Raw genomic sequence first — 22729 nt, 5'->3', positions numbered from 1 at the left:
AATAAACCTCTGGGTGCTGGGTGTGTATTTACTATACTAATCATCAGAAAATACATAATGGATAAATGATGATCTATGACATTAGCCTGAAAAAGGGATGAGAAAATTATTCAGTGCCAAAGAGGAGGATTACTGTAAAGGTCAAGGACTGAAAAGATGTTACAATGCAACTCATTGTTTTACGGTATAAGTTGCATACAAGTATCTCGGAAACTCCTGAAGGTTGTTCTCTATCACAGTTTGCCTCGTGTTTCAAAGGTAGAAAAAAAGATTTCTTTAAATAGAAGATCCAGCACCACACCTAATCATTGTGTATTTTAACTTTTTTCTGTTTACATTTAACTTCATACCTCAGTTAATATGTCACATACAGTAAGATACATTAAAACTGATGATTCAGAAATGTAATAAACCATTTTTAAAAAAGTTGTTTTATAAAGGCATATTAGAGGACACTTTTCATTACCCTTTATTTTTGTCAATTTCATTAATTATTATTGAATACCAAGGCAGAGGTTGCAGAGGAGTATTTCTGAAACCTGGAACAGAACTTTAGTTCACTGATTTGTGTACTTCTCAGTGTCCTGACCCAATGTCCTTGAGCAGCAGGATTTGCAAGTTTATCTAGAATAAAATAGTGGCCGTGTTAGTTACCATTAAACTACCAGGTGAGTTCTCTATGGCAACTGCTAAAAGCTTGCACAATAGCAGGTTGACACTGAAATACTAGATATTCAGACAGGCACTCTGTATACTTAATTCATTTTTCAAGTACTACCATAATTGTTCTTGTGCAACCTCTACCAACTAGTTCAAGTTCCGAATTGAAGCTTGGCTGTGTTGTCCAAAAGTTTCATAAGATATGTGAGATTTGTATACCACTGCATAGTTACTGTCCTTATGAAGCTGCGCAGACAAGGAAAGAATGAAGGTATAATAATCAAATATACTGACTTAAGGCTGAAAATAAGTGTACACACTTGGTAATTGTCTAATCATCATACAAACATTCCATGTACAATGACCTGTAGAAGTATTCAATATTGTATTCATCTATTGCAGTTTCGCAATTTTAAAGCTTGCTATTATGGTGTTTTGAAGTAGCAATTCATATTTGTTACACACATCCTACTGCAGAAAAAACAAGTAAATAAAATTAAACTTAAATGGAAAATTCATGGTTGCATAAAAATTCAAACCCTTTGTTGTGTCCAATCTAATTAAATTTAGGTACACTAAATTACCTTAATGAACCACACAATGAGTTACATGTTCTCCATCTGTACGTAATAATAGTGGGTTACATGACTTTACAATAAATGCACTTGTCTCCAGTCAGATGGTGAAGGTTGAGGAAAGATTCAGCCATGAAGACCATGGAACTGTCAAAACAACTCAGGGATAAAATTGTACAGAGGCACAGATCAGAAGAAGGGTATAAAATAAAGATACAAAATTATTACTTTGACCATGGTGAAGTCAATCATTAAAAAGTGGAGAGCACCCAGACACTGCCTACATCAGGCTGTCCATCCGAGTACTGTACTGTATAAGGCCAATGGTGACTTTCAAAAATCTTCAATGAGTTCAATGGCTAAGAAGGGAGAAGATGTCCGTCACTCAACAAGATCCTCAAAGCTGGACTGTTTTATGGAAATCCCGTCTCAAAAGCTGAAATGAGTTTGCAACAAAGCATTTCGGTGATACTGTAAACATGTGGCAAAAGGTTTTGTGGTTAGACAAACAGAAAAAATGGCATCACGCAGTCTACACCATCTCTACTGTCAATCATGGTGTCAGTAACAGTATAGTATGTTATAGTTCTGCATCTCATCAGAGACCAGGAGTCTAGTCTAGACTGAAGAGAATGTAGGTGGAGCAAAGTAGTTTGGGAAATTTGACAATGAACCAAAGCACAAGACCAAAACTTTACTGCATTTGGAGTGGCTTAAAGACAAGACAGGAAATATCCCTGAGTAGCCCTAAGTACTGACTTGAATCCTGTTGAGAATACGTAGAAAGAGCTGAAAAGTGCTATCCATAAAGGAGAGAGCAAATCTGCCAAGAAGAAGTGGCAAACATTGCAAGCCTTTGTGAAAAGTTGGTTTAGATATACTGTAGTTGGTTATCCTAAGTGCAGCTGTAATTGCTGTTAAAAGTACTTTCACCAAATGTTGAGTTCAAGGGTCTGAGTACTTAAGCAATCATCTTTTTCTCTTTAGTTTTTGCTGAAATCTAAAGTAACATACTGTACGACCCTACCCTTTGAAGTCTTCAGTTTGAGAATTCAAGTTTTGAATAAACTATTAATTTTATAAATGTGCATCATTTTGATTTAATATTGGGGTGAATTTGCCTTGTCTTTAACACTTGTATCTATTTTGTCATACAGTATGTCTGACCACAATCTATATACTGTACTAAAAATGACATTTTGCTTCTTCATTGTCATAATTTCTAAAAATTAGAGATCTTAATTCAATTAAATTCAATTCAACTTTATTGTCATTAAACTTACACAGGTGCATAGTATAATGAAAAGTGTTTCTCATTAGTCACTCAGGTGCAGTATATAAATAGGACAGAAGATAAGACAATAGACAGTAACATGTAATAACATAACATAAATAACACTTAACTTTAGAATCTACCTATAAAAATATAGATATAAATCTAACAAATATGTTATGTTTACAACTCTCTAGTAGATCTCTTACCTTTGTTCCCCTTACTTTATCTTCATTGTTTGGGAACACTGGATCAATATAAACACCACCTCTCCTGAATGTTGTGACAAACTGGGTCAAAAGAGTAATTAACCATTTCTACCATCACAGTTTAGACTACAGTGCTTCCAACTTGAATATTCTATCCTGTATTGGGTAAGTTACAATCTCCTATTACAGTATGTAGTGAGATGTTCCTATTACATTTTTGAGTATTTAATCAAACTAATTAATATTTTAAACTCTGGGAGTTGTTGCAAATGAATTTTACCCATTTAAATTTTGAAATACTGATTTGTTCAGGTCATGTTTAATTTCCTATTATTGTGTACTATGTAATATCTGTTAGCCAAGTCCCTGTAATCCCAGAACTAACATAATCACTACTAACGCACCGACATACTGTACAGTATACAGTATGTATAACACTTCTAAAACTAAAATATAGAACACTTCAGAATTCGGAACGGAGTGGAGTCAAAATTTTCATCCATTTTTAATTTTCTTATTTTTTAGCAGATCATTAATAGACACACTGTCCTCTTCATCCCTAGTTTAAATGATCTTTTTGCAAAAACTTAAGATTGTGCAAATGTACCGTACAGTATCTACACTGGATGCACGAACACTTCCTAAATATATAATAATGTTACTTATACGACAATGCAGTAGCTGGCCATAATATAAAGTTTGATAGATGTGCATAAAAACTGAAATAATGTTCATTAATGCTAATTGAAGAAAACGCTTAAGCATACACAAAAGAAAACGATTTCTCACTCCCGCCGCCAATTGGTTAATGAGCGAAGTGAAACAGGTGTTGAGGAAGTTGTCACATAACCTGCAGGATTTGGTAGCAGAGGCAGTTAGTAATACAGCGCTGCAGGGGGTTGCATTCTGTTTAGTAGTCACACCGGGTTTTTTTTTTTGCATTTGTGTGGTTAGCAAACCCTGTTAAACAGAGTAGACATAAGGGGGTTATCACAAATTTGTTTAAGGTAAGTTAATTATTTCAGTAAGTTTTATTTCTTAAAAAATTAATCACATTTTGAGCTGTTATCTCTTGAATTCTGCATTTCTAAATTGTGAATCTCAACTTCTATTGTGCTTTGGGGGGGAGCAAAGCTGATTTTCTTTAGAATTAAGAATTTATGTTTTGTTTTCAGGGTTCAGTTTTGATTAAGCGCTTTTATTTTCTATATTGTACAGTTTGGACAATACTATGCTACAACCTAATTCAGTTTTTGTTATTAGGAGTAAAGTATATAGAGGTAACTATTGCTAGTAGACAAATACTTTCGGTTTGTACTAAATGTTGCATTAAAAATTAGAAACATGTTATCTTTTTATAATGATGCTTACGATTTGTGCTAAGTGCCACTAGAACTGTTTAAATTACAACATCTTCCTATTGAAGATATCATAATCAGGTTTGATATGTACAGTAAATGTTAAATTTACTAAGTCCTTTCACTTCTCTATTTGAACTCAGTCTTTTAAATTGCGTGTAACATTAGGCTATGTTAAACAGGTACACAAAAAACTATTTTGTCTAAATAAATAGACTACCGATTTCAAGCCCAATTTAATTGAAGCAAGTAAATCAAAAAGCACGGTGCTTACTAAACGAAGACCATTCTTGTTTGAGAATCTTAAGTACCTACGCTTTAAACAAGGTTCGTGAAGATCTAAAAACTTAGTTCGCTTACAATGTATTTTATATAGCAAGACCTTTTTTCAAGCAACTTGTTTTTGACGGTAACACGGGTTTTTCCCCAAGGTTTAGCATTCACGCCAAGGCTTTAAATGTTTACAAGTACATTTTCGAGATTTTCTTGAATTTGATTCGCTTTATTGGTGATTCGCAGCATTTCAATTTCAAATACGATTACATGAAATTAATCATGGCTTTCCCCACTTAACATCTTTTCCGAGTTGAGTGGAATAATGAGGTTAGGTTGGTGGAAAACAGGAACAGAGTATTGTACTTGATACAGATAAAAATTGATTCCGTTATAATTTTCCTATTTGCATAACGTTGCTGTAACTATATAGCCTGTTGGTATTCCTCGATGTTTTTATTGGAAAATATAATAGGTTATTTTATACGTTCAGTAATTAACAAAATAACACCAATTTAACTGGCATTTTTTAACAGCTTGTCTCTTGTAGCCACTCTTTGAAGTAAAAAAAAAACAACTTTTTGTATACAATACACCTTTTGCGGTGTAAGGTGGAATTGTTTGACAACGGGTAAAAAATTTGCTCAGTTCTGTCCAAGAGTCCAGCAGGTTGGATTACAGTGCCACATGGGCAAAGGTTTATTATACTTCTGACCTTTGCTTTGCGTGTCATGTAACCAGTGACAAGGATCTAGGGATCCTAAACATTTACGTGTCAGATAATTTGTGAAATTTCGTCTGTTTCTAAGAACTGTTGAGCAGAGACATTGAAACAGTGTTACAGGTAGGTACCTTGGTTTAAGCATGTCCAGATTTTAAATTAGTTAAGATCTAATTTCATAAGATAATCAGCCATTTGTGAAAAGGTTCCTCAGTTGCATGATTACATTGTGCAATATCTCTATACTATTGATGATAGTGGCATACTTATCATGATCAGGGCGTTTCATTATCCTTAAATGTTCTAGCATAGATAGGTATTGGAATAGAATATTTAGGTTTGGGTTGCATAACCGTTATATCCTGTTACTGACCATTGCCATCTTTTCTTTTTAATGCGTTAGGTGTTAAATATCTTATGATTGTAGCTATTTTAGAAAAGGTTTGACTCTGTAACTATATGAGCTATTGTATACATCTTAATTTTCTTTCTATGAACTACTGCACTAAAGTGGAAAGGTGCATGTACTCGTTCTTGCCATTAGGTGGCATCAGTGGACCTCTTTCTACAGACGTATTTGAAGGATCAGGCTAGCATACCCCTGAAAGTTCGTTTGGTTTTCTGTGATTTTGAAAATGGTTTCTTAATGGTACTGTAGATGTGAAGCACTTAAAATAGTTGCACATCCTTGATTCGTTGTCCTTTGTTCTAGATCTTTGGGCTATACTGTTATATTTCTGAGCAGAATTGGTTAAGCAAAGCGCTACTTGGATAAATGGTAGAGGGGTTTGGGGGAAGCAAAGGTTTACATAACCCAGCCATGTTAGATCTTAAGTAAAATATGTCCCAAGCATCTGACCCCATTTTTGTACAAAACCAACCTTTCTTCAAGGCTTGATGAGGGGAGATAGGTGATGTATTATTCCAGTGACCCACCTTTCATGGCAATTCTGAGTCACCAGTTTCATTTTTTTAATAGCAATGAACCAACAGTATACTTTGCAACTGTTTATACTGAATTGCTTCTATAAATCCCATTGTTTATACAATGTTGAGCTCTCAAATTAAATAATGTTGATTTGTAGCCATTACTGCCATCTTTAAAGGTCATTTAACTGTATCCAATCGTTAAACCATCTTCTGTCCTGCTTTGAAACTTTTGATGTCTGTTGATAATTCTCTTTTCTGCTGTGTAGAAGCTGCAGAAAAAAAAAAAACATGAGGTACAGTAGCTTTGGCAGTGACTTTAAGTTGGATGCAAAGATGATTAAAGAATGGTGAAAAGTCCAGTTCACATTTAGATAATTTGACATGCAAGTTTCTTTTGTTAGCAATGGATGCTTTTCATGATTTTGAGGACAAATTGAACAGGTCGAAAACCTTGAATGAGCCACATCTTAAGTATTTATTTCGTTCATTAATTTTTATAATGAGTGTTAAAGGACTGTGATGTCTTAAACTGGTCATTTCAAAGTAGTATTACATTCATCCCACAGTCCTTGCCTTATTTTTTTTTCTGTTATGTAATTTGTTACAGAGGTCATTAAGTAACTGCTAAAAGAGAACCTTGTCCTTTGTAAGCTACGGTTGTTAGTCATAAAGGTTTTTTTTTAATGCAACCTTGTGGAAAATATAGTACACTAAGCTTTTTCACTTGTTTTCTCTTTGGCAAAACATTTATTTTGGAGTTGAGTCTTAATGCTTTTGGTGGTCAGCTGTGACCTACAGGTGCTATATCTTGCCTGTCAAAATCCAGATTGTGAGGATAATTATCAATGCATAAGTTGAGCCTTCATGTCCAGCACTCTCAGGACCTGACTACTGCAAAATCACAGAAGGGCAATACTGTACATTAGGGAGCCCATTTCTATTTTTATTTCGATGAGAAAAGTAAACAAATTTCCTAGCTCTGTTTAATTGTGTATGGCTATAACAATAACACTGTACTTAAGCCTCTGCCTAGCCAAGGTACGCAAAGGTTACCGGCTTGCTTCATTAAGTTTGCTACTCAGTTTTACAGTACTGACAGAAGGAAATAGATTTTTACTTGGCAGCATTTCAGGTGAGAACATCTCCATACTGAGTTAGATTGAACCTAAAACTGAATCTAAATCTTTATTTCTTCATATACTTTTTAGATGACCATATGTGATAAAACTTTAATAAAGCACAAAGTAATGTGCCCTGCTCCAGTTTTTTCTGTTATTGACGCATGCTTGCTGGTATCTTGGAAGAGTTTGTTTAGAAGTATATTAGGGCTAAGTAGGAGCATAGAACATGAGAGCAAGAACAGCAATAAACCTCCCTGTCTATGAACATCTTGATGTACTGTAATAGTGTCCATTTCATCCAAGATGATGTTTGCATAACAAAATCATGCTGGAATAGAGAGGTTCAGTTTCTACTGAATTTCATCATGTCTTGTCTAGCCTTGAAAATTATATGAAGTAAGAGGTTCAGATTCAACCTCTTTTCGTTGGTGATTGTTAAGCACAGCTTATAGTATCGCATTTCTAAGGGAGAACACGAATGGCGAGAGTTACTTTTGTTTTTATTATTGGCTTCATAAAATGGGTTATGTAATTTTTTTTAAGGTGCCCTTTGTTAAGCTTGCTAAATACTGAAAGTAATTAGGGGGAGTGAGTAATTATGCGATATTTCCAGGATGGATTTAGAGATGCCTTTGTGCAGGATAGAAGTGAAAGCTCTTTCAATCTGAGTGCAAACCTACAAGAATTGCTTTTTACTTGTATGTTTAATGGAATGCTTAAGTCTGGCAGTGTTTACACTTCTCCCATTCTTCTCTTATAAAACCACAAATTCTAACAATAGCAGTCATACTACAGTAATTCACAAGCCAGATGAATTGAATGTTCTGTCCTTCATGTGTAAGCCCACTCAATATACAGTATAGGGCTAGATGTGGAAAACCTTGCATATTTGCTTTATAAAGTATTAGAAATGGATTTTGAGACCCCAAAACAAGGAAGCCAAAATGTATTCAGTTTCCTCGTTGGATAAAACATTTACTGGATTTACCATGTGAATGAGTAACAACAACCTTTTCTTGTGTAGTGTCCGAGTGTCAAAAACGCAGATAACTATAACTGGTGAGTGGTATTATTAAACAGCCTTCATTTTTTCCTTAATCTCCAACATCAATGTCTTTGTGCTTGTGGAAGCCTTGCATTAGCAGTATTTTTAGTAGAAGAAGAAATATTCCTTTTCTTCTGACCAGAAGAGATTCAGACAGACAACACTAGTCTGGGACCAGTTGGTTGGCACACATTTCTGAATTTCGTCATTTGTCGTGCAAATTATGCAATGCAAACATGACCAGTGTGTTCCTTTGAGGATTTTGCAATGCCTCTAGAAAATGGACCAGTCCTACACTTGTGGTGCATATAAAGTTTCTCCATGCTTTTTTCTGGTCATAAAATCTGCATTGTTTCTGATGATATACAGTACTGTATTGTGGTCTGGAGCAAAAGCTGCAAAGGTTTTTGTTGTGCAAACTATCTGCTGGATACCTGCAGTCAAAAATATTCAGGTAGAGAGATCTTGTTGTACAAATATCCTGGATAATAGAGCACTGGCCAGCAAGTTTGCAGTATGTTTATACTGTATAGTTCCATGACTTTGTAATTGTAGGTTTGTACCTTAAGCTTCTGTAAAAAGTTTGTTCTTAGACCTGCAATTTCCTTAGATGTACAGTACTGACTTACACAAAATGTATATTAGACCTGTGTTTTTTTTTCTTTTTAGTGATTCTGCAAGATGTCTGTCAATGGTGTTGAGCACCCAGTTGAGGATCATATACATCCTTCTAATGGGGTTCATCCAGATATTCTGGAAAGCAGGTCTGACAGGTGAGGTCTGCATTTCATGTCTTAAAATTGTTCTGGAACACTTAGGATTTTTCTTGTCTTTAAAGCACAGAGATGTTGCATTGTTTTGGAGATATTGATCTTACAGGTAAATACAGGTATATAAACAAAAGACTATCAACTAATTATTTTCAATTTCATTAATTTGTATTGAATCTGTGGAAATTGACCCGTGGCTTTTATTGTTGTCTTTAATCGCATACATCAACATATTAGGCCTGCATATTAAATTTTTTTGTAGTTAGACCTTCAAATGCTGCATGGAGATTAATTCTATGCCTTTTAGTTTTGTAGATATCTCGCCTTTTGTGAAAGATGTACCTGGAAGCCCTTTTACAATGAACTCTGGTTCTTTTAGTGATTTCAAGGTCACAACCAATAGAAGCTATCCCTATATTGCCATTAATGGGGGAAATTCTCTTGCCCGTCAAGAAGGTGAAAAGAAAGCTGGTGCGTATTTGGAAGTAAAGAACGACGCATCCTCCGTGGAAAAACATGACGTTAACTCTTCAACTCTGGCAGAGGAATTGGAGAATGGCAAGTGGGCAAATAATCTGGAAGCCAGGGGTTCGGTAGTTGAATTGAAGTCGATGCCACCACTAGAAACACCCCAGAAGAGTAATGTGCACATACCATGCTCAACCCCCAAAGTTTCTCAGGTAGATTTTGCAGAGGACCAAGAAAATGACTTGTTACTGGAGTTCCCTGCTGACATAGAAACAACCTGGAAGCCAAAACAGGATATTTCCTCAAATAGTCACCACATTGACATGTCAGCAGCACTGCGGTTAGAAGGTCCTCCTCCACCAGGGTCATCCAGATCTCCAGGACCAGATGGACCTTCACTGGGCAGAGGTAAACAACTTGGCTGTGATTTATGGTGGTTGGATTTGATAAAAGGGAAGAAGTATGACTGATTTTTTTTTAGATTCTAGAGCTCAGACAAGGAACTGTTTATTTTCAATTGTTTTGATCACCTTAAGTTTAAGTCTTCGGTTTCATGATTTGACTATTAAAAATGGGGAGAGCTTTTAGCTTGAGACAATTAAAATATAAAAATATGGAATACAAAAACTATTTGGAGTACCCAGCTAAATTCTTGTCTTTAAGTTGCTAGTTGATACTCCTCTGTTGTCTTCCTGTAGTCTGTATTCCTTGATATCTACCCAGAAAGTTGGATTTGTCATAGATTAAATTTTCAGGTAATTTCAGCCATTGGAACTGGCTTTTGTTTGTGGAATTATTTTTGGATTTATCACCAGTTGACCTGATCAGAAATTTTTAAAATTCCCAGAGTTTTCTTAAAAACTAGAATGATTAGACTGTACTTGGTGCATTTCTTACATTTTCTCTAGAAAGCATTTATGAAAGACATTCATTTATTACTCATTGGTATAAGATGTAAAATTTAGCATTGCGATTTGGTGCTCTAATCCTTCAATATATGGTGACCTTTTACCTAATACTTGGAGGGACAATGGTTGTTTTTTAAGCTTCATAAACATCATGGTGATATTTTTATTTAACTGCTCTGTTTTTGTGAATCAAAGTACTAATTTAGAATCTGGAAATTACTCCAATGAAGAAGGCTTTAGACTTAATAATGTTCAATTTTGAATATGCGTCTACTGTACTGCATGTTTAGAATTCCTCACTGTGCTGTGCCTTGTTGGAAACTACATTCCTTCCCTTCTCTGGATGTATTTTTGTAACATGATCTACCTTGAGCTCTTTTATGTAATAAGTTTTCTTTCAAGGTGTGACACTGTTCTCTGCAGGTGACTTTAATTTCTTGTTTGTGACAAGAGACGACACAGTGGATTAAAATGTCCTCTTAAAAGGACAGGGAGAGTTTTGCTTTGGTTTGTCTTAGCAGCTTTTTGGAATCTTTTAAAAGTTTCTGTGGGATTATTGGAGAACTAAAGGTAACTGACTCATGAAGTGCTGCCCTTGTTCTGGCTTTCCCCCAGAAGGGATATCTCTGGATGAAGCAGTATCTTCCCGGGGGAACACAGTCTTGGCCCCCGCGGAGAAGCTGTGGAGCTGTATCCGAGAGGAGGCGGTGAAGCTGAGGATATGCGAGTCTGGGCCTGGGTCTGAGGACCCAGTGACTATCAGTCAGATGTTCCAGCAGGTGGTAGAGCGACATGGAGACCATCCCGCTCTCTGTGCCAAGACTAATGGTGAATGGGAGATTCTGACTTATAAGGAATATTACCTGCAGTGTAGAAGTGCCGCAAAGAGCTTTCTAAAGGTATTGTATGTTTCCTTTTCAAACATTTCTCTAAAGTTTTGGGGGAGCTGGCTGTGGTCCTGCAGTTTTATGATTAGTAGTCTTTCACTTCCGGAAACGGACTATTAATTTGATTCAAGCTTTTATCCAAAAGCAGCTAATATTTGTGCCTGTTTCTCCAGCAAAATGATCAACTGTGTAAATTGGACTTAAATATCTTGCTTGAGTTACTGCATCGGTGCCCCATCCATGATTTTGAGCAGTCTTGAAGTTCCAAGTCGAGATATCCACTGGGTCATCCTTCTTAGCCCCTTACATCAGGGTGTATGCTGGATAGAACTTCCTTAGAAAATCTTTTTTTTTTCAAAATATATATGAATGCTCTCACATTCAACTCTTGAGAGCCAATTGAGCTAGTCGAAGCATGTCAATTCACATTTCAAGCATTTTGCTTCTACAAATGCTTTAATTAATGTGACAATTTATGTATTATACTCCACACAAGACTAGATCGAAAGTACTGACTTTAGTCTAAATCTTTTGTGGAAAAAATTATACAGTAAAAATGTAGAGTAACTTTTAGTGCATACACATGAAAATACACATGAATGCAAGCATTGCAAAATATTCAGTATCACCTCTGCAGTGATAGAAACCTCCAGCCACAGTTTCAGTAGTTCCATGAATACTGAAATCTAGCATTCGGGTGTGGCTTGGTTTTAGGATCTAGTTTCACACCTTGGCAAAAGTCTACGTGATGTAGTTAAACTTTGGGGGGGAAAAAAATAAACCTCTCAATAGGATGGACTTAAGTTGCTACCATTCTTTATTTCTGAACCTTTTTTTTCTTACAGCTGGGGTTGGAACGTTACCGAGGTGTTGGTATTCTAGGGTTCAACTCGCCAGAGTGGTTTATTGCCAATATTGGATCAATTTTGGCAGGGTAAGAACAGTAGCTTTAGAATTAGTGGTTTTCTTCAAATAAATATTAGTTTTATTTAACAATTGACATGGCTTCACTTATGTATTAATGGTTTGGTACTTTGAAAATTGTTACAGATAACTTATGCATGGTTAAAAATCATATACTGTACTGAAACATTTGAGTGACAGTGTGATGGTTTTTTTATGATTAGTAAAGGCTGAGGGGTGAGAACATTAAGGAATTCAAGAAAACTTGTAGTTCATCCAGACGCATTTAAATATTTTTTCATCAAACTCAAAGGTTCTAAGCAAGGGCTGTAGTTTAGATGCTAAGTGAACCTTAATTATTCAGCCTTGTCATGAAAAATCCTCCACCTGGCTGGAATGCCTTTTCCAGACCACAAAAAACATGGTCAAAGAGCTATCTTTTCTTCATCCTAAACAAATTCCCTTTTTGTTTGCGATTGTGACCCTATACCCATATTTTGCCACTGGATCTGACATTTAAATGCCCATAACATACATTTTCCATTGTTTATGACTGTAAATAATTAACCTCTTCAAATAAGGCGTTATCTTGAGTCCATGAATTATTCTTGTTACTTTCTGAACAGTATTAATTTCTAGATAAGGTCTTACCAGTGTGTTGTAACATTTGATCATAACCACCCTAGAACACACTTTTTTTGCTATTTATCCAAAGTCTTTTTTTTTTCTTCTCCAGACATGGAAGAACCCATTTTTCATGTACAATCAGCTACGTAGTGTTATTACATCTTAGTTGAATCACTTTGCACTTGCCAATAGTGAATTGATAAGACTTTAATAAATGGAAACTGCAGGAAATTTAAAAATGTGTTTCCTATTTTTGCGTTTTCAGCAATTTAAACTAGTTAACTGCTAACTATCCCAGGGTCTAAATTGATGGGTCAGCACAATTCTGGCTATACAGTACACCAATCACTGCTTAGATCTGCCCAATTGGAGTTTGTCCCTTTAGACATACAGCTTTTTGCTCTTTTAACTACTTCTCAATCTACAGTACATGCCTACATTGCCATTACTTTGAATTGAAAAAGGTTTAACTTTTTTTTGGGGGGGAGGCTGTGTGTTTTTGAAGACATAAATATAGCAAATGCTTTAGCATTCTCAGCTGTACTTCTTGCTTAGTCAATCATTTCTAAATGACTTTGGATTTATACATTTTTTGCTATTTCTGTAAACAAACTGGTGCGTAGTTCCTTTAAGATGTCACCCTTCTGGATGACATTGTTCAAGTTACAGTTCTCCAATATGGGAGTACTGTTCCCATTCAAAGTGAAATATTCTAGCTAGGGGTGAATGGACAACATCCTTTATTACCCAGCTCAGTTGGTCTTGAGGAAAAGTAATTTAAACTCTTCAAATTAGTCATTCCCTTAGACTCCAGAAATGTCTTATAGGGACTGGGTCATCTTAAAATCTCGGTGTCTGTTATGTTAGGATTACTCTATACTGTAGTAGTTCAGGTGGGTAGCTGCGTCAGCATGCGTAGGCTGCAAAGGAACAAGTAATAGGTTTATTCCATGCTGAAAAAAAGAAGAAAGAGAACACAACGTTTCGGCCGTGGAGCCTTCTTCAGGTGAAGAAGGCACCTGAAGAAGGCTCCACGGCCGAAACGTTGTGTTCTCTTTCTTCTTTTTTTCAGCATGGAATAAACCTATTACTTGTTCCTTTACTCTATACTGTATGTATTATGAATAAGGAAGGAAAAAGTGAGACCTGTTAAACTAAGGTTTCCTCTACTCTCTACTACAAAAGATAAGATTTTTTTGTTGTTGTTCTTAGGGGCCTTGCAGCTGGCATTTACACAACTAACTCTCCAGAAGCCTGTCAATATGTGGCCCATAACTGTGAAGCTAATGTACTTGTTGTAGAGAATCGGAAGCAACTGGAAAAAATCCTGAAGGTTGGTTTGGTCACTTGTCTGCCATTTTTTTCATACTGGGATTCTTATCAGTCTGCTCTTGCTCATGTGGAATACTATGGTTTAGTTTTGACTTTTTGTAGTGGTAAGTAGAAGTGAAAAATGAGTGTGATATTTTCATTAGTTTCCCACTGATTTACTGTACCATCTCTCCCTTTCAGGTTAAAGACCAGCTCCCTCACTTGAAAGCTATTGTTCAGTACAAGGATGAACTGGAAGAAAAGCTGCCAAACCTTTACACGGTAGAGTGCAACTTGGAGTCTAAATTGAAAAATAAGTTTGGAAGTAGTTTTGCTTTTCAAGCTTTAGTTTAAACTAGTCTTAATAAAGTCTTTTCTGTGCACAGAAGATTCAGGTTTAAATCAATCATTCAACTGAAGGATGAATGAATTTTCAGTGTGGCCTTCCACATACAAGATTTATGCTTTATTGAAGGTTGTATCTATGTATCATTCAAATGAGCAAGTGCCTTCCTAATTTCTTACTTCAAGAAATTAAAGTTTTGATTACTGGGGAAGGCTCCTGAAAATATGAATGCCCACTACAGAAGAGCTTAATTTTTTTTTTTATAGTCACTTTTTATATTTCTTTTCTGCAGTGGAAAGAATTCCTGGAGCTGGGGGAAGATGTCCCTGATGAGGATCTTGATGAGATCAGTAACTCCCAGAAGGCCAATCAGTGCTGTACTCTCATTTACACCTCAGGCACTACAGGCCAGCCCAAAGGAGTCATGCTGAGCCATGACAACGTGAGTGCTGGTAGTGTGGGTTATAATCCATAGGCTCTCCTCCACTGTGGGAGGATCTCTGCTAACCTGGATCATAGATCAAGAACCTACAGTATTTTACAGCCTTCCGGCATGAGCTTTCATAGTGATAGGTTTCTTCAGGTATACAAACCTACACTTGTCTAAAATAAGTTACAATGTGTGCAAACACAGGTAAATATTTTCTTAGTAGACTGCCCTCCCACGATAATTTAGCAATGACCCACACAGAATTTCAGTATATTGACACTCAATGTACAGTATGAAGAACCATGCCGGTATTTAGCTGCTTCAAAAGGTTTAATTACTGAGATCTTTCCCGTGTAACTTTTTAGGATTGCATGATTTTTGTGGTTTCTTTTGCGACATCCTTTGAGTCTTTTCTTTTTGTGAGCAGAGTACGTGGATATATTAAACAGATGTCATATCGTATTTGATTAAAAATAGTGAACAAGAATGTGTTCCATGATTTTATCACCATTGCCTTTGGTTGATTTTAGTTTTCAGTTGTTCAGATGTTATTTCTGCAAAAACTATGTACTGTAACTGAACCTTTTAATGTCTCTTTGGAGCTTCTAAAAACTTCAGATTTCCAAATTCTATGGAGATGCTTGTCTGTTTGAAAAATAGTTCTCGGCCATTTACTGTATGATTGATTATTTAACTAGAATTCAGGAGAAAATGTTCCTGAGAAACAAGTTTTGGGAACTCTATAAAAAGGAACTTAGATTCAGGTTACCATTTCTTTCTTTAGTTATTTCTTTGGATGTTTTTGTAAGGTAATTTAGTGGATCAAGTTTCCTTTATGAAGAAGATTAGTGGGTTGTGAAAAAGAATGGTAATTAAAAACTGTTGTGGTTTATTATCTAGCTGACCTGGGTAGCATATGCAGCTGGAAGCATGGTGAAGCTGAAGGAGAGAAGAGAAGTTGTGGTCAGTTATCTGCCTCTCAGCCACGTTGCAGCCCAGGTCAATGACATGTGGTTGGCGATGCGATTTGCAGCAACTGTGTATTTTGCAGACCCGGATGCACTGAAGGTGAACATTGGTTTTTATTTAATTCTTTCTTGCCTATATTAAATGGTAACTGGGACCTTTGCTTATACAAAATTATTCTTTTTGAAAGTAAAGAACGTGATGTGGACCAAATCTAATCGGATCATGGGGAAAGTCTTAATTTTGACTGACAACCACAGTTTTCTTTTGCAGAAATTGTAGTGAATGCAATGTTTCTAATATGCCCTGTAATTTAATGTTATTCCTTATTCATAGATTCCTGATTAGTGGTCCAAAGAACTACGGAGCCTTCAAGTTTTTTGTAGCTGAGTTTTTAAAAATTAAATCCTTAATTGAACAATTAACATAATGTAACCTTTGTTTTCAACTTTGTAAAAGTTATAGATCTTATCAAACATTACAACATGCCTAAGTCGCAGATAGGGGCAGTTAAGGGTTTATTTGAATACAAGCTCGGAGAGAATGTCAGAACGCTGAGTTCTAGGATTGTAACTCACTTTATTGATGAAAATGGACTTAAAGTGAATTATACTTATTTTGTGGCACTGTCACAATTTTTTTTAAAGTCTAATTTTTTTTGTCTTGTTATACAGGTATAAGTTTTAAATTCCACAAAACCTTGTGGGACTCTCTCTTGTCACCAAAATCTATCATATAAATGTGCAACAAATGGCTGAATAATTTCTATCAATACTGCTATTTTGGACTGAATGTTTTAGAAAAGGCTTCTTGAAGTTAAACATTGGAAATAATTTTTATTGAACATGTTTATTACTGCATTTTTCAGAAGGTCAGTCAATTTAATCGGATTATATAGATAGCCAGAATATTTAATTGGAATAAAATCTGCTTTCAACCCAAAGTAGTGAAAGAGCCACAGAGTTCAGAAAAAGAAGTGAGCCTATGGAACACACAGCACACACTAACAAGACACTACGTACCAGCTAGGCCTCAAGTAATATTCTTGAGGTTCCTTTTACTGTCACAGGAGACTGTAGTTTTACAATATTTGTAAATCGGTTTTCCCATGTTTGTGTGGGGTGTTAGGGATCTCTGGTGAACACTCTGCGAGAGGTGCGCCCCACCAGTTTCCTGGGAGTGCCTAGGGTTTGGGAGAAGATGCAGGAAAAGATGAAGGCCGTGGGAGCAAAGTCCTCTTTTGTTAGAAGGATGGTTGCGGATTGGGCAAAGTACATTGGGCTGCAGGCTGGCTACAACTTCATGAATGGGTATGGAGGACGTATGGTATGCTTTCTTAAAAACTGCACAGGGATCAAGAATTGTACAGTAAATTAGGACAAGTAAATGAATCATTAGCTTGTTTCCATCCATCATGTACTACACTCTAATTTGTAGATGGAACCTGTAGAAATTATCCTGTGTATGTTAATTTTAATGACTGTAAAGTTACACGGTATTACTAGAAGGTTTGACCATATGTGTCTTGATTTTAATTTTACTGAAAGTCTTCACCCTGTTAAGACATTCTCCTGTGAAGATGCCATTTTTCCCCACTTACAAAGAGTCTTTAGTGGAAAGTCAGTGTGTTGCAGTTTTCATAACTACTGCATGGAAAGGTTAAATGGTTAACATGTCCCACCTTTTTCTGGATATAGAAATGAGTCGGTACCTTGGGGCTTCATGCTGGCCAACAACCTTGTGTTTAAGAAGGTGAAAGCGGCCCTGGGCCTTGACCGCTGTACCAGGTGCTTCACTGGCGCGGCGCCCATCACCAAGGACACGCTGGAATACTTCATGAGCCTCAACATCCCCGTGTTCGAGCTGTATGGCATGAGTGAGAGCACGGGCCCGCACACCGTGTCCCACGAGGCTGCCTACCACATCATGAGGTCAGCATGGGAGGGTGCTTCCAGAATACTTCAGTGGGAATTGTTAAACCTGGTCCTTGAATAAATTTTAGTTGGCTTTGGCAAACCCAAAGGCAGGTTATTTGAAACAGTAATCATCATTTTGTGGAGTGCAAGTGTTGGAGAAAGATTTAAACTTCCTAACTGTAGCAGAGCAGATTGTTTTGATCTTGAGGCCTCCTTTCACTCGTAGCCCAACCCCCTGTGTAGTCTGTATTTGGCATGAGGTGGCAGCTGTTTCCTTGGCTTTCTGTGCAACAGTGACTCTTGGGACTTTCTTGCACCTGTGAGCCTTGCAGGAAGATCAGTGAGAGGTGCCATGGGAGGTTTAAGTGTGCCCAGTGTTAAATGGTCTTGATGGGTAGATATGTACAGTATAATTTGTTTGCACAAATACTCATTCACTGTGCGAACAGAGGTTTCAGCAGTAAACTGAGGTGATAAATGGTCATTTCAAGCCAAGAGGGTAAAAGTGATCCCAGGCTGTTTTGGAACTCTGTTAAAACTGGTAAACAATTTCATACTGAAATTGACATACAATTTGTTTTTTCTGTGTAGTGTCTGATCCTGTTGGGAGAGGTGGATTTGCTTTATTTCCATATGTATAATTGAATTAGCAAATTCTTAAACACCTTTTTTGAGAGGTTTGTAGATCTTGTTTTTAAGGTTCAATTTAGTCGTTGAAGGATTTTCTTGTCGGACTCCAAGCCCAGTATTTTGTAAAGAATGCAAACTAGTGGGCTTCAGATGTTGACATGTTTACTGTACCTTGGTCTTGTTATAAAGCTGTGGCAAAGTGATTCCTGGCTGCAGTACCAAGCTGGATAAACCTGACCAGGATGGGACCGGGGAAATCTGCTTCTGGGGGCGGCATGTGTTCATGGGTTACCTCAACATGCCCGATAAGACTGAGGAAACCCTGGACCAGGAGGGCTGGCTACATTCTGGAGATCTGGGCAAACATGACCAGGATGGCTTTCTCTACATCACTGGCAGGATCAAAGGTATTGAACAGACTTTGCTTTTAGCGTGCATGAGTTCAACGATCCATCTGTTACCCTTCAAGCATTCATTGTACTTCTGACATTGTCTAGAACAATGCTCAAGCCATAGCTGGACCTCAATTAACTAGAGATGACCCTGGAACAGAAGTAAGGCGCATTAATTTAACGTAAATTTAAGGAAATCCCAACTTCAACACTTGATTAATCTCTTAGTCTTGAAGGAAATGCTCTGTATATTAGTTTAGAACACCACTAGTAAACTCTTAACTACTGTAAAAAGATTATTCCCAGATTGCTTAAGATGGATGCAAGTATAAGAGTGTTTATTGGTATATCTGAACTTTTAGGGTTACAAAACAGGCTTAATCGTACTGTATATACAACAATACAATTTTGTAAGGGTTGCATGTTTTCATTGGATATTGCTACATCAGTATACAGTAAGCTTCATAAATATGAATGCAAGTTTATCTTGTATCAGGGTACTATGGCACCTGCCATAAACATGATGTATACCTTTAAACTAAAATCACTTTTTATGTCAAAATCTGACTTAAAATGTTTTGTGGCACATTTCCTTTTGAATTTTTGTACTAGCTTAAAGGGCTAAATACAATCTTTTGATAAATGGTTGTAAGCCTAATGTAAATGGTAAAGCATTTATAAACTGAACAGCAATGTTTTACCACCTTCAGAAACCATGCAGTTAAATTTAAGTGATGTATTGAGACAAAACTAAAACTGGGGGAAAAACACTGAACTAAAACTAATGGCAAAGCTTTAGTCATTATCCTCTAAAATGAATATATTACATTGTTAGCATCCGACTTTAAAGAAATTAGGAAATAGAATTGTTTACCAATGATAAGACACATTATAGTGCAATCTTGCCTTAAAAAAAATCTGGCAATATATGGTTATTTTACATTCAAATCAATAGCTGTTGTATGATGTAATGGTTGGAATATCACTTAATTCACCCATATTGGCCTGTCTTTTTCATACAACCTACTGTACTGTAGTATTATGAATCGGTCATAATCTGGTGGGATTTGTCCATTTCTAATATCAGCACAGCTGTAACTAATAAACCATGTTTAAAACATAACCATAATAAACCATAAACCAGTATGTTGGAAAACTGCTTAAGTGTTTCATAATGACAAGGCACTTAAAACTGGAATGATTCAAAGAACAGGTATTAGTGCAACTATTTCTCACCGTTTACAACTCTGTAGACAGAAATGAAATTGTTTAAGTGTCCGGTGTCATGGAGGCTGTTTGGAAAGACCCATATGCTCATCGTGTTTTCTGGCTATCAGTGTTTGCCATCTTTATTCTGCTGTTTCCGTTCCATTGATGTACAGAGCTGATCATCACGGCTGGAGGAGAGAATATTCCTCCAGTTCCCATAGAAGATGCTGTGAAAGAGGAGCTGCCTGTGATTAGCAATGCCATGCTGGTGGGAGACAAGCGCAAGTTCCTCTCTGTCCTGTTGACACTGAAGGTAGGCTCCAGAAGTAATAACATTTGTACCATTTTTATCCTTAATTTAGAGGACATGCACAAGCTCATTAAACAGAAAATATTACTTTAAGACTTCAGTATAGATCGGCGCGTCTCCTTGTTAAATGTCAGGTACTGTATTTGTCATTTTGTCAAAACAGGGTTAGGGTTTCTTCACCATCAGCCTGATCAAAAGTTTAACTATAAGGTTGTGCCAGTTGGTCTTTCCACTGTAGCTTTTGGAGCTGCTGTAAGTATGTTTCTTTCATACTAGAGCAATGTGGATGATTCTGGGGACCCCCTGGATCAACTGACCCCCCATGCCGTGGAATTCTTCAAGCAGCTGGACTGCAAAGCTACTCGGGTATCTGAGATCACAGCCAATATGAATCCCTCTGTTTTCAAAGCCATCCAGGATGGAATAGACAGGGTTAACAGCAGGGCCACTTCAAATGCACAGAAGATCCAAAAGTGGACCATCTTACAAAGAGACTTCTCCATTTCAGGGGGAGAGCTGGGTGAGTGAAAATAAGTGAGAACTTCAATCAATGTGATGTGTTGTATTCTGTATGTGTACAAGTTAAAGAGGGATTTAGCAATAAATCCCTTTTTTAAAACAACTGCATTTTTAACAAGACTTTGAAATACCCATTGAAGTCCCAGCTAAAGCAGTAAAAGAACTCAGATCTGTTCAATGTACAATAGAAAGTAATTTGTTGTAAGTTCAATGTTAAATAAGTAATTTTAATAGACAAATATGGGAGACCTAGTATAATCTTTAACAAAAGATGGGAGTAGTGTAGCCATAATGTACACTTTTTTTTTTAATGGGATGTATCCAAGTTGAACTTGGATGTGAACTGTGTAATTGTGGGTTTAAAGTCTAAACTGTTTAGGGATTCTTCTCAGGCTGAAACAAACATTGAAATAAGACTGCTAGATGCAAATCCTCTAATGTTAGGTTACAGATCACATGATCAGTCTGCATTCCATTTCTGAATACCTCCAATTATTTGCAACTGGTTTGGCAGGTAAAACCATACAGCAGGTGATCTTTAAAAAATGTTTTAAGGTACATGTATGACCTACTTTTGTTAAAACCCAGGTCATATTCATAAATGTCCATTGTATTTGCAATCCTTGAAATGGAGGAGACCCATAATAAGATGCCGATACCTTTTGGTGAAATCATGATACAGCATTTAAAGAGATGTATGTCTTCATAAATTAGATATAAGATGAAAGCTCAGAAAGCAAATGTTTTTCTCTTGACTATTTTAAAGGTTTTAAATTATCAACCTTCTGTGGAAAAGAGGAAGGAGAGATGTGTAAACTGACTTCTTGTTTCTCTTCTCAGGTCCTACAATGAAGCTTAAAAGACCAGTAGTGCACAAAATGTACAAAGAAGAAATTGAAAAGTTTTACACTGAGTGACTGCCAAAGGCAAAATCTGAAGAAGAATGGTGAAAATCTGGCTCTTTAAAGCAGAATGCTTTTGAAATGTGAATTCAAATGCTTTTGTTAGAATTGTTCATTTCTTAATTTTGACACAAAGCACTTATAAGTGACTACAGCATATCTGTACTTAAAATTGTTCATGTATGAAGTTTTACACCGTTAAAGTGCACTATTGTAGGTAAGTTTTAATGACATTCTTCAAAATACAATTTGTACACATTTTCAAAATCCTTTTTTGCTGTTTTTATTAAGATCTTGCCCTTGTTGAATTAAATTCTATCACTATCTAAAACCTGCAGTTTCTGTTTACTGAAATATTTGTCTTAACTTCTTTAATGAAGTATAGCTTATAGCACAATTTATTGATTATTTCTCACTTAAGAAAAATGCATGTTCCAAAGGGCTCCATGATCACCCTACAGTAGCAACTGTAAAGAAATTCTTGATCCTTTAGGGATTTATTTTCAGCAACTGAACTTTGAAGCTTGGCATTATGTAAAATTACATTTGTTTTCCTTGTTTTGTAACTAAACCTGGGCAGCTTTTAGTGTACCTATTTTTGAATCATTTCTTTATACAGTTAGTCACTTTGCCACTTATACAGTACTGCAGTTTTATTTTAAACAATCATGAAACAGTACTAGCTCCATGTTTCCATAAAAAAAATAGTTATGATAGAACCCACTCTAGGATACAGAGGGTTCACATTTCTACAAGCTGATCAATAACTAGTATTAAAGGCAATGTCCCTACATTTGTAATTACAAAATGGAGGCTACAGCTGAAGGGACAAAGCCACTGATCCCCTATGGGAATAATTGTATTTGACAAGGAACACTTAGCATCTGGGAAAAGGGGCTTCCAAATGTAGTTATCACAGTTCCACTTCAAAGATTCTCCAAGAACTACCTTTTTGTAATGCTCTATTAATGTACTGCAGTATATATTAAAATTACCCCCAACATTCTCCATCTCCCTACACACCCATTTTGATATCTTTAATGAAGAGGTGTCTGAGGTGAGCCCTATTT

The 22729-nt window shown here is 36.4% G+C and overlaps 1 protein-coding gene across 5 annotated transcripts; it reads left to right on the top strand.

Moving 5' to 3' along the window:
* Positions 1–2794: 2794 nt before the first annotated feature.
* On the top strand, positions 2795–21990 carry LOC102684444 (long-chain-fatty-acid--CoA ligase ACSBG2-like). 5 transcript variants are annotated; one of them, XM_015339582.2, is made up of 15 exons: positions 2795–2882; positions 8835–8938; positions 9243–9811; positions 10927–11210; positions 12044–12132; positions 13941–14061; positions 14241–14321; positions 14678–14827; positions 15716–15883; positions 16910–17091; positions 17479–17712; positions 18517–18734; positions 20102–20241; positions 20515–20758; positions 21598–21990. In XM_015339582.2, the coding sequence occupies exons 2-15, from the start codon at positions 8847–8849 to the stop codon at positions 21672–21674; spliced, it is 2649 nt and encodes an 882-aa protein (XP_015195068.2). In that variant the 5' UTR covers positions 2795–2882; positions 8835–8846; the 3' UTR covers positions 21675–21990. The 5 variants fall into 5 exon arrangements, with proteins under 5 accessions (XP_015195068.2, XP_015195083.2, XP_006627278.2 ...); XM_015339597.2 differs by lacking the exon at positions 2795–2882 and adding an exon at positions 3591–3724 and having other exon boundaries at positions 9315–9811; XM_006627215.3 differs by lacking the exon at positions 2795–2882 and adding an exon at positions 3591–3724.
* The last annotated feature ends 739 nt before the right edge of the window (positions 21991–22729 follow it).

The sequence above is a fragment of the Lepisosteus oculatus genome, chromosome 3 (genome assembly GCF_040954835.1).
Source record: "Lepisosteus oculatus isolate fLepOcu1 chromosome 3, fLepOcu1.hap2, whole genome shotgun sequence".
Classification (NCBI taxonomy): domain Eukaryota; kingdom Metazoa; phylum Chordata; class Actinopteri; order Semionotiformes; family Lepisosteidae; genus Lepisosteus; species Lepisosteus oculatus.
Note: the sequence above shows the minus strand (reverse complement) of the source record. Positions and strands in the feature narration are given on the sequence as shown.

Coding starts and splice junctions, on each gene's coding strand:
- LOC102684444 (XM_015339582.2), top strand. CDS start 8,847: ATGTCTGTCAATGGTGTTGAGCACCCAGTTGAGGATCATATACATCCT. Junction 18,735..20,101: donor CATCACTGGCAGGATCAAAG/GTATTGAACAGA, acceptor ATTGATGTACAG/AGCTGATCATCACGGCTGGA. Junction 20,242..20,514: donor CTGTCCTGTTGACACTGAAG/GTAGGCTCCAGA, acceptor CTTTCATACTAG/AGCAATGTGGATGATTCTGG.